This window comes from Otolemur garnettii, unplaced genomic scaffold, assembly GCF_000181295.1.
Source record: "Otolemur garnettii isolate 467f Iridium unplaced genomic scaffold, OtoGar3 scaffold00224, whole genome shotgun sequence".
NCBI lineage: Eukaryota > Metazoa > Chordata > Mammalia > Primates > Galagidae > Otolemur > Otolemur garnettii.
In genome coordinates, this window is record NW_003852619.1 from 691,627 (window position 1) to 703,854 (window position 12,228).

The following is a 12,228-nucleotide window of genomic DNA, read 5'->3' on the forward strand; positions in this document are numbered from 1 at the left end:
TGAATGCAACTGTTGTGTTGCCAGAATACCGTTTAGCTTTCATTTGGCTACTTTTCCACTCTGGGTGGGCATTATTATCAGTTTGTTCAAAAACAGTGCTTATGAGTCCGTCTAATGTCCGCAGTGCTGCTACAGGATAAAAGGCCATTTCTTATTAATCCACATAATAGAGTGGGAAACGTTTATTCTTTCTATTGTGAGAGCCTAAAAGATATCATTGTAAAGAAAAAAACAGAACAATCATGGCTCCATACTTATTTGGCCAAGAATAGAAATGCGAGCAGAAATTTGAAAAGTTAAAGCATTCGAATAACCACCAGATGGCAATGTGGTACCATCTGGAAGCTCAAGCCACAGCCTGCAGTCTGTCCCCTGAGGCAGCCTTTGAAAACTTCAGCCCCAAGAAGCAATTTCTGTAAATGCACCAGACTAAAGTATCTTATTAAATAATTAAAAATATATTTAAATGCATTTTTAAAATGAAGTCCGTAAGAATAATTTTAGGAAACAGGAAGATTTACATTTACTGTAATATAAAATTTTAGCGCCACAAGTCTTCAAAAAATAATTAACTCCAGAGAAGTCTCATAAATCAAGACAGAGAATTAATGACCACACAGAGAAAATTTAAGAAACAATAATTGATTTTTTTTAATAGAGAAGAGATCATTAAGCAAGTGTGGCCATTACCCAAATAATTATTTTTCTCCTAATGGCTACAGACCATTGTGCATGAAAATGATATGCATAACTCTCACTTACTCTAGAAGAAGTCAAACTGTTTTTACAAAATTTTTGCGTGTTACGAAGAAAAATGTGCTGCTTTTTAATATATCATTGTATAGGTTTGGCAGGTAAATTTATAGAGGTAATGCCAGAAGTATTTTGGGATATAAAGAGAGAAATCCATTTTAAAGCTTGAGAATTCTTAATTTAAAATATACTACAAGATTCAGCCTTTTGTCCCTGCTCTGCCTTTGTCACAGTGAAATAATGTGCCAGCAAAGGCCATGTTAAAGAGGGGACCAGAAAGAACACGAGGAAGCGCAGAACCTCATTAAATCACTGAAGAAGATACTTGTAAGTGGGATTTTCGTAAATTCGACCTTCTTTTCCCCCTTTTCCCCTAGAATGACAATTTCAAAGATGTTTTAATTTCCTTCCTTCCCCCTTCCCTCCCTTTCTCCCTCTACTCTTTCCTGTTTTGATTTATTTTCACTAGCTAGCAGTTAAATTCTCTACTTGGGTGCTTTATATTAAGATATCTCATTTCATCATCATATTTATTCAGTGAATTAGTTATGATCACTGGTAATAATAATGTTAATAAAATACATTTTATGGCAAATGATTTTTGGAAAGAAGTAAAGAGCCATTCCATGATTACGCGTTCTGTAGGTTCGCAGTTTTGCATAATAGGATGGCTTAAGTCAGGGGCAACCCTTTTAGTGAAGAGAACAAATTAAACATGAAATCAAGAAAGGGACAAAAGTCAACTAAAAGGCACAAATGAGCCTTCATTGGTCAGGAAGTCATGGCGGCTTATCTTGATACCTTAGTCTGGGCCGGTAAGGTCTTATTTCTCTCCATTCTGGGGGCTGATATTCTCACAGAGGTGTTTGTCTGAGAATTATTGCCAACTAAGATTCTATGGTGAAGAGAACGCCTGTGAACTTTCTTTCATGGGATTCGAGTAAATTCAATGAAATAATCAGCTAGCTCAGAGAAGTCGAACAATAAGATGTCCTCATTGTTGTCAGAGAAGAGGCTAATTGATTGCGTGCCAGGCTGAAATCTAAGTTTTCGATAGCCTCTTTTGTTACTGTATGGACAGCCTGAAGGGAAAGTCTTATGAGACTGGGATGTAACCGTCTATAGGCAATTAGCTCAGTTGGTCAGATTCTGGTGCTAATGAAGTTGAAGTTATGAGTACAAACACATGTATGCGCCTAAGGAATGCTGACTACTTAACTAGTCACATGGAGGACCTGTGGAAGGATCAGGGCAAACCTGTCCTCATTCCTGGAAAACTAACTCAGCTAAAATTCTCTTAATGATAAGTGGCAACTTCTTTTCCTTTTAAGGTCATCTATACACACCTTAAGAAACACTTTGCCTATGTACACAACACACCTCCAAATATTTGGATTTAGTTAATGTTGTTACAAGTTTGGTACTTTGTAGACACTACTCATGGGATTTTGCCAATCATTCTTGATGTTGAATTTCAAAAGAGGAAAGATCTGCTCTGTGAGATTCGTATTTTCCCAGTGTAGAGGATAGATTATAGATGTGATCAATTTCTTCAGTAGGAAAGGGCATGGGATGGGTATAGCAAAGGACTCTCTCCTTTTACTTTGGCTCCTAAGTGAACTCTGCTTTGTCTCCTAGGCATTTCCAACTTGATAAATTCTCCAGTAACTGACTCTTGGAAGTCATAAAATAGTTTTATAATGACTGGCACACTGACAATCATAGGCACATTATTTTAACTTTGCGGAGGGTACATCAATCAGAAAGGTTTGACGTTATTCAACACAAAGAGTGAAATTAGCCATGTGAGCTATAACCTCTTATGACGTTTCTAAGAACTTCTAGGGGTTACTTTGCCCTGATTACCCTTGCATCCTCGAGAGAAAGCATTTTCCAATTTCCTCAGAAATTAATTTAGGACTGATAAGTTCCTAAATTCATTGAATGGATAGTTTGGGAAACAAGAGGCACTATCTTAGGAGCTGTGACATTGAGATGGCATATAGATATCAATAGATTAGATATTAATTAGATATCATATGCTCTTACTGCCCTCTGGTACTGATCTGGCCAGAAACCACTTTCTGTGTAGGGGCTAAAGTTTGACAAATAGTTCCTATGGTGGGATTAAAATCCTTTTCTATTTTTATAAGACAGGCCACAGCACCCATTATGGATGCAACTAAGGGCTCACTGCACACAAAAAATGATTACCAATGAGACCCCAGTGCCACCATTCCATCAGGCTGATGACTTTTGAAAATTGGTTCTGAAATGTAAGGAAAATTTCACCGACTATTCTAACAAAATTAGAATTCCTTATCCTCTGGGTAAGAGGCCCTTTACCAGAGCTAAGATACATTTTACACACAATTTTATAATTTTCTAGCTATTTTTCTCTCAATATGAGTTTTCATAATAATAAAGAGACCTTTTCAAGAACATGAACAAATATGCTCAAATGAGGAGAAAGCCAAGTTATTCAGACTTCAGTTTGAAAGAGTACTTGGCAGAGCATGGGATTGAGTAAATTTTTCAGAGGAAAAATAGCTTATCCTTATAGGTTCAACATATTCTTTTTTGTTACTTGTACACAATAGAAGAACCAGAACCTAGACTTTTCTCCTGCAGGTCCTTACCAAGGTGGGTAATTTGGGCCTCTTTGAATATTTTCACTTAGAAACTTGAAACTAGTTTTGTTCCTGTACATACTTACCTTTTCTAAGTAGGTATAGCTCCAAATTTTCCCATCAGCCCAAGTCCGAGAGATTATTTTTCCACTCTGGTCATATTCCATTTTTTCATTCCATGTCCCTCTTTGAATAAAGGTCACCAATCCTGAAGGTGAATATGTGATATTCACTTCATTATATCTGCTTACGGGAGACCACAGAATGGGTCGCCCAGTCTGGTCATAAAGAATCCGAAGGGTGAATTTTCGATGGTCATCATAGATCTTTCCTGTGCGAGTTATATGATCAAAATCTATGGAGAGCAGGTTTCTGTTATGGGCCTATGAAAAGAGATACAAAATACATTTTAAGAAATGCCTTGATTCCCCTCATCTAGTATATTCACAATCATAACTCCTCTGCTGATTGTCCAGCCATGGGGCCACTCTCATCTCCAAATCCTCATAACTTCACATTCCTCAGGTGCTACTTGTCTTTAAGTCCTCCACCAGAGTGGAGGGCTGAGATTATGACTCAATTCCTAGGATAGTACCTGGTATAGTCTAGACTTGTAATAATATATGGTTGTTGACTGTTTTTACCCCAGCTCAAGCCTCAACTGCATTGCCATAATTTTCAATAATTATGCGATCTTATTTGATGTGAGTCAGATGCCTACTAAGGAGTTAGGCTTCCTTCTTCCTTCTCACCTGTGGAATGGCTAGAATATAAAATGATGAATTGTTTATGTCATTTTCAGAAAAAATGAATACAGTGAGCCCCCACTACCTAAAATAGAGAGTCTCTTCATTTGGCTTCTTTGTTCAGCTAGGCTTTGAGTTAGTTATGTCTTCACACCTATCATAGGAGAACTCAGGTTGCCCCCTGGTGATAGAACTCCACTCAGCAATATTTTCATGGATGCCTACAGGTAATGTGGTGTGTGTCGGTGTGTCTCCCAACATCTGCAAGGGTGGCCCAGTAACTGAGGTTGGAACACGGAGTTAAGTTTGGACTCCAATTTTAAAAACAATTAATAGTTTAGCTTAGTTTTGATTATAGGCTGTATGCTAGCATTCCCTCTAGGCCCCTCAAAATCTTTCAGTTGGGTCCCATGAAAGATAGGGGAATTCAGTTGGGTTCATACATGATAACTAAATAAGTAAATGACTTAGTTAAAAGGTATAAAAAACATGGCTGGTTACTGTGGCTCACACTTCTAATCCTAGCACTGTGGGAGGCTGAGGAGGGAGGATTGCTTGAGCTTAGGAGTTTAAGGCTAGGCTGAGCAAGATTGAGATGCCATCTTTACTAAAAGCAGAAAAATTAGCTGAGTGTTACGGTGGGTGCCTATAGGCCCAGCAAATGGGGAGGCTGATGCAGGAGGACTGCTTGAACTCAGGAGTTTGATGTTGCTGTGAGCTATGATGATGCCACAGCACTCCAGCCTGGGCAACAGAGTGAGACTGTCTCCAAAAAAAAAAAAAAAAAAAAAAAGTTTAAAAATCAGCAAAAACATTTCTACCAGGGTTTTGAAGCAACCAGACAACTAACCTGATTTGTTTCTACTTTTTAGCTAGTAGTGTCAGTATTTGGCAAAACCACCAGAAACTTCTGCTATAGCTAGCTAATTAAAACATAGACACTTAGAAATGTAATACTCAACCAGTTATTTTGTGTTCCAGAAAAAAAAAAAAGTTGCTGCTGTTGATTTAGCCACTAAGGGGTTCAGTCCCTTCAGTGGACTGAAGAAGGCCCTGTGGAAGAGGGGACCTTCGGAGGAGAGGTGGGTGGAAAGCTCAGGGAAGGGCTTTTGAAATCTGTTTTATTTTAATTTAGTTCAGTTTTAGTGGACTTTTTTGTTTTGCTTCATCATAACTTTTTTTGTTGTTGTTGCAGTTGGGCTGGGGCCAGGTTTGAACCTGCCACCCTCGGTATATGGGGCCGGCACCCTACCCACTGAGCCACAGGTGCCGCCCCTCATTATAACTTTTTATTTTGAAATACCCTGACTCATAAGAATTTGCAAAAATGGTAGAGCTGTCGTGTATCCTTCGCCCATCTTTTAGGGAACAGACTTTCAAGTTGAATGGAGGGATTCCAAGTGTATCTGGCAGGAACAAAGGCGAGAATAAAAAAGGAGAGACTTTCAAAGGTGTAAGCAGCAAACCAGAGTCATGAGACATTCAACTGGTTGCTTGTTTGTGCACCAGTCATTTCTTCATCTGGGCTTTAGTTTCCTTATCTGTGAAATGAGAGTGATGTTACCATTTTACATCACAAAGCTGTGCTAAGATTAACTGAGATTACCTATGCAGGTACTGGAAAACTGTGAAACAACATTAGTAATTGTTATTTTTACAATATAATGATTGCTTTTCTCATTTTATTTAGCCCTGTAAATAGGCCCATGTGTCAGATTCTGAGGTGATTGTAGTTTAGTGCATTACATTTATATCTGCAGGAACTGTCAACAGGATCCTGAACAGAATGTTAACTATCCGGTTAATGAGGTAGGGGAATAAAACCAACATTAGGGTTGACTTTGTTAATTAAAATCAGACCAAACTGATTCACTACATTTTGTTAATTTTTGACTTCTGTGGCCAAGGACCCCTTTAAATATCTGAAAGCTATGTAATATGTCCTCAGAAAAATGCAAGTAAGCTGCATATAAGCACATAGATGAACATTTTTGGAATATAATCTCAAGGAAGCTCCCAACCTTCCCAAAACACAAACATAAAACCTCTAGGAGTTGAAGTTTAACAACCTGGTTTGGAAAAATTTAGTGGCCTGGATGACTGAAAAGCCAACATTCTCATAGCAGACTCTGGCCTTCTCTTGCTCAGTTATCTTGTATACTTAGCTTTAAAAAATAACCTCCATGTCCTTACCCCTGATTATGAAAGTGATAACTTTTTTGTTGCAGGAAAATTGGTAAATATAGAAATGTATGGAGAAACCACCATATTTTGCCATGTATAATGTATACTTTTTTGCCCAAATTTTTCATGGAAAAGTAATGCACATTATATATGGGTAGTATGCCTCAGGAGCTGCCTCATGCTCCTGCCTGGGCCAACACGGTGTCTGGGAGGAACTAGAATCTGATGGGAGAAGGTTGGCGCAGTTTCCACTGAGGGCCACAATCAGGGGTGGGGGTGGTAGTCAGACTAGCGGTTCAGAGCTATAGGAAGTGAGGGCTAAAGGCTGAGGCCTAATGCCTAGCCACATGGAGGGCATCAGAAGCCCTGTGCAGGCCCCAGGAACCCTGTGCAGGCCCCAGGTAGCTGCCTGGCTGCCTGTTGGCCAAGTAGTTTCAGAAGCTACCACTCTGCTGCCCATCACACCCATGGCCATCTCAGCCACAGCCCCTGATGTGGTAGGGAGGGAGGGGGTCCTAGGAAAGAGGGAAGAGGCAGCCTTCACAGAGTGGGCGGCTGTGGGAGGGTGGTGAGATCTGCAAGTTTGCGGGGGGAGGGGGGCATTAGTGCTCCCCAGATGTGTTTCGGCCAGCAGAGAGCTGAGGGGAGTTTTCCTGAAAGTTGTGGCTAAAAACGTAAGTGCACATTATATGTGGGAGCACATTTTACACGGCAAAATATAGTAATTACTTGTACTCCCACCTTGCAGTGAGGATCAACACTTCTTTGCATTTCATTCATCTTTTTTTTTGCATAATCTCTATCTATGCGTTCAAAACATACAACTAGCATTCTGTTTAAAGTTTTTTTTAAATTCATTTTCACCAATACCCTTTTTGGGTTATTTTTAAAAATTTCATATTAATATGAGAGTACAAATGATGGTTCCATTGTTTGCATTTGTTAAGTAAAGTTCAAGTTGTAGTTGAGTCCTTCACCCACCGGGTGTGCTGTATTCCAATTCAGTGTGCTCATTATGGGAGAGTTTGCCAATCCCCTCCCCTCTTCCCCCTTGAATTTAATTGTATTTTTCTCTCTTGTGGGCATATAGTTGTTTATCTATTGGTTTCCTATTAGTATTGCAAACATTGGATTGCATTTAGTTTTGTGTCCTGCTTTTTCAGCTGATGTTTTCTCTTCAGGATTCCTCATGTTTTAAAATATTCTTGAAGTATGGCTTTTATTGGTTGCATAATATCTTACTACATGATAAATGTTTATCTATCCTCCCATTTTTGGAAATTAGAGTTTTCTTTCCCATTTTTCTATCATACCTTATGTTTTGTTGAACATTTTTTAAAAAATAAATGTTTCCTTAATATAGAATCCTGCGAGTGAAATTACTGGTTAATTGAGAAGAGCATATTGAAAGACCCCTGACATAACTTGACAGATTATAGTGCATAAAAGTTATGCAAATTCGTACTCCCATTAAATAGTAGTAGGAAAGCCCATCTCATTCCATCCTTACCAGCAGTAAGTATTATCATTGTTAGTAAACTTTTCCTGCTATGAAAGTGGGAAAATGGCAGGTTACCATGGCATAAATTTAGAGTTCTTTGATCCCTAGTAGGGATCCCTAGTAGGCCACACGTATGTCTTCTATGAATTGTCTGCTCATGACATTTGCCCATTTTTCTATTGAGATGTGGCATGTTGTGTTTTAAATCTCTTTTGGTTTCAGTTTCATCAGTCAGCTGGAGCTAAGGTATTTGCCCTTAATTTTGCACTTGTGCCAAAAAGGACCTTTCAAATGTTCCATGCCATGAATTCTATCCAGGAGACTCATGATTCGACAGTGAAACTATTTGGGTAGGGAAGTGTTGTTAGTCTCAGGGTAAATTTAATTCAGGGAATAGAGCCACAGATTGGGAATCATGACTCTTTAAACCATCTGTAGCCAATGCGTGCAGTGTTGTCTTGCATAAATATATGGTAACCTGCTGTTATCGCCTAAAAGGTGATAGAGAAGCATATATTTCCTGTCTTTTGATACAATGGGCTTAGAAGCCTATAGGAAATCAGGTGTTCTTTCTTCAACTACCCTTCCTGTGGTTTTATAGCCACATATCTCCAACTGTAATACCGTTCATTTACAATAGCTGTAAAATATCCGTGTACTCCCAGTGACGGTTGTAACTATTACAATTTATGTTATAATGATAGTTAAAGAGCCAAAGTAACAAGTGATTTCCAGGTCACCTAAATCTGTGGTTATATTCGTCTGATAGATTAAGTTTACTACTCAAGAACACATTTCTTAATAAAGTCATTACAGCTAAATAAGCAGGGATCACTGTTTAAAATCCACCACAGAGCAAGCAGAGGACAACTCTGCCTGATGTTCTTTCTCTGCCTGTGAAGACTTCTGCAACTGTGCCTCTCTGTTTCTGGATTATACCTCCTGATATTCCTATCCTGGGAAACATGAGGTTTGGAAGTTAATGTAAATTCAGCTAAGAGCTGTAAGGGCAAAGAATCGATGTTGCCACAAGTGCACCCTTGAACCTCTTGTAGAAACCACGTGTGAGAAGCCTGGGAGGGAGAATGCTTTTCCAGGTGAGCTCTCCCAACCTCTTTCCTGAGTACTTTTGTGCTGTCAGTGTCTATGGCAGGAATCGGAACTAGGCTGAATGCCACCGATGACTGGGGTCAGGGGCCAGGGTGGGAAAACTCCACCTTCATACAAGCACTTGCTTTTCTGAAAGATGATAGCCCTTGACCTACGTACGGGCCATCAATCCTTATTTCCACTCTTCCTCCCCTAGAAAATAGAAGGGCACAAAAAAGGGGTTGAAATTTGGGAATAGCCACAAGTTAAAAGGGGTCTCTTTGGACAGTTGGACATTGAACAAGACCTATGAGTTTGGCATCTGATGTTGTGTAAGGAAGCTGGAATTAGTAATTTTTTTCAAAAAGGAAGGTGTATCTACGTTGTAATGTAGCCTTTGGCTTTCCTTTTTTCCCCCAGCTATACTAAGGAGAAGTAAGGAGAAAGGTTTGATTTTTGTTCACACTTGGACGAGAGAGGAAAGAGGGAAGAGTACTCTAGAGAGCCATGGGTAGTGTTGCTGGAGAAATGAAAGGCCTTGGGAAGAATGGGTACAGGGAGAAAATCTCCAAAGGTAAGTATCTTTAGTCTCCCCTCAGAGCCCTTTCCTGCTCTTTTTTAGGAGTTCTAATTGCTCGAGAGGCAGTCCCTTCAACCTTTCCGATTTCACATTCATTCAGTTAGTAGGATACCTTTATATTAGGTGGATCTAAAGGCATATGCTGATACCTGAATATCTGCGGCTTACACAAAGGGCGATTTGTGAATGTTCACCTGACTGTACACACACACACACAAAATGTGCTGAACTCTCAGCTAAGATCACTGCAGTTGATTTTTTTTCCTTTATGACAAGGAGAAGGCTGACTTTTCAAGGACACTGTCTGGCATTTCAGCTCACAATACAACTGAGTTACCTGTTTAATTTTTGCTGAAGAAGTTGGAAGGTGAATAAGTAAGTTGGGCCAAATAGCCATGTCAGTGTTTGGAAGATGAACTGCATTTAATTTTCACGAAGTTAAAAGAATGGATTAGAGAAGTCACAGTTGGTTTTCAAGTAGCACATGTTACTCTGCTCGCCCCAGTTTTAAGGTAATTAGTACTTGATTTTTTGAAATAAGTGTCTACTTTAATTCCATAGACTTTATTTTTTATTGATATCTCTAGATTGACAACCAAAAGCTTACTTAAGCCTGCTTTCATTTCACAGAGTTGCCTACAGATGAACAGGGCATACATTTTATATTAGCATCAGGTCCTAATATTTTGGCTGGAATTTCTCCCCCTGCCCTTTTTTTTTTCATTTCCAAGATACTCTTTTCACCATGGCAGCCCACAAAATCTTAGCACCAGAAGGAATCTTGGGATATGGGCTATTGAGCCAGATTGCCTGGATTCAAATCCTGTACCCACCACTTACTAACTCTGTGACCTCTATGTGCCTCAGTTTCTTCATCTCTAAAATGGGAATAACAATTATAAAACCACCTGATAAGGTGTTGTAAATAGTAAATGAGTTAATATGTGGCAATATACATAGTGAGACCTCAAGGGATGCTAATTGCTATTTTTGTGGTTAATATTAACACTACTGCTACTAATAGAGATCACACACTCTGTGCCCCTCATTCTATAGATGGAAAAAGGACAAAATTATGAGCCTACCAGGTCTTCCACAAAATCATACTTATTTTTCTCACCTGACTTTGGCCATATCATTTAACTTGGACACTTTTTGTACTACGCTAATTTTCTCTTGTTTAACTTACCTGTGTTAAAACCACACAACATACATATATATATATGTATATATACATATATACACACACACACACATAAATTTTCCATATCACATCATTAATATGGGTGAAATAGTGTGTGAAATAACTAATACTTTTCTTTCTAGTTATCTTAGTGTGGTTAACTCTAGACTAACAAATATAGTCCAATATAGTAGTTTCTATGATCTGGAGGCCCCAAGAATCCCCTGACCCCCCAAATCAACCTTGCTCAGTAGCCATGATGTCTGATACCTTTTACCTCCAGGGGGCTCTTTAGGGTTAGAAGCAGTTATTTGGGACTGAAAACTACAAATATATTTTAAAAATAGATTGATCTCCCATAAGGCTTCTTATTTAAATTTTCACAAAATAAATACCTCCACCAACCCTGAGGGGAAGGAAGGTAAAATAGTGTAAAGTGAATAAGAAGTTCAACTCTGAGTACCCTGTAGCTGAAAGCCCTGTGAGCAAAGGTAATTTCTGAGAAGGGAGGGAGACGTTAGAACCCTCTGGGCTCCGTCTCCAATTCCCCATCATCTGTCAGCCTGAGACCCTGTGTTCAACTGGGTTTGTTTTCCCTTCTCAGCTCACATTTGAACATTCATATGTTGCATTTAAAAACAAACCTACCCCATTCTCTGTTATCATTGAGAAAACATTGTGAGGGGTTTAGATTAGACTCTGCTTCATTTTGTTTCTAAACACATAATCACCTGACTTGATTTTATGACTTTGGTTTGAAGTGCTAAGCGTCCTCCTTTTTTTTTTTTTTTTAAATAAAGGAGGCTGCGGTTCTGGGGTTTTGCTGTAACCTTTGCTGAAAACTTGTTCTGCAGAATCTTATAAAGAGCTCTGGATCCAATGCTGGGAGAAGTCTCATATTACAGCATTATTATCCATGGACACAGCAAGGTGCAATCTGGATGTAGTTCCTAAACCAGCTTGCTTTTGGTGAATGTCCAATGCTTTTACAATTGCCTCTATTGTTATCTGCATTCTAATTTCTTTATTGTCCAGGGAAATGTATTTATGGGGACAGATTAATGCAGCAGATGAGAAGATACATGGACTGGATACAAAAGTATTTTGCGAGGAAGATGATTCAAACACAACTCAGGTAGGGGGGGCAAATGGATTTTCAAAAATAAATAACATTTCAGGATGTTAATATGATTTATTTTACTTGATGGAGCTGTGGAAGGACGGCCCAAATCCCTTGCTTGCTCGGTGTGAGCAAGGTATGTTTTCTAACAGTTTTCTTCCCTCACCTTGAAGAGGACCCTGACCTTGTGTGAAAAAAAAAAAATCACCAGTCATTGAAGAACAGCAACTCATATTGCTTTATCTCCAAAGAAAGGTCTATTCCCTTCTGATTTTTTTCTTTCCAGCTAGAAAGTCTGGGGTAGGGGTGATGGGTAGCTTTTCAGAACATTTGATATTTGTCATCTTACCAAATGGTCCTGTAAATGAAACTGTCGATTTTGTGCTTGAGCAATTAGTGCTTTATGCCCTACACACTTGAAAATTACCACCACATTTGTGTG

At 39.0% G+C, this 12,228-nt stretch overlaps 1 protein-coding gene across 3 annotated transcripts in view; it reads right to left on the bottom strand.

The window, feature by feature from the left end:
• TENM1 (teneurin transmembrane protein 1) overlaps positions 1–12,228 on the bottom strand; it is a 596,275-nt gene that overhangs the window by 12,888 nt on the left and 571,159 nt on the right. For all 3 annotated transcript variants that reach the window (XM_012812797.1, XM_003801898.2, XM_003801899.2), the window contains one exon: positions 3,470–3,766. In XM_012812797.1, the coding sequence (XP_012668251.1) occupies positions 3,470–3,766 (297 nt within the window). The remainder of the gene's footprint in view (positions 1–3,469; positions 3,767–12,228) is intronic.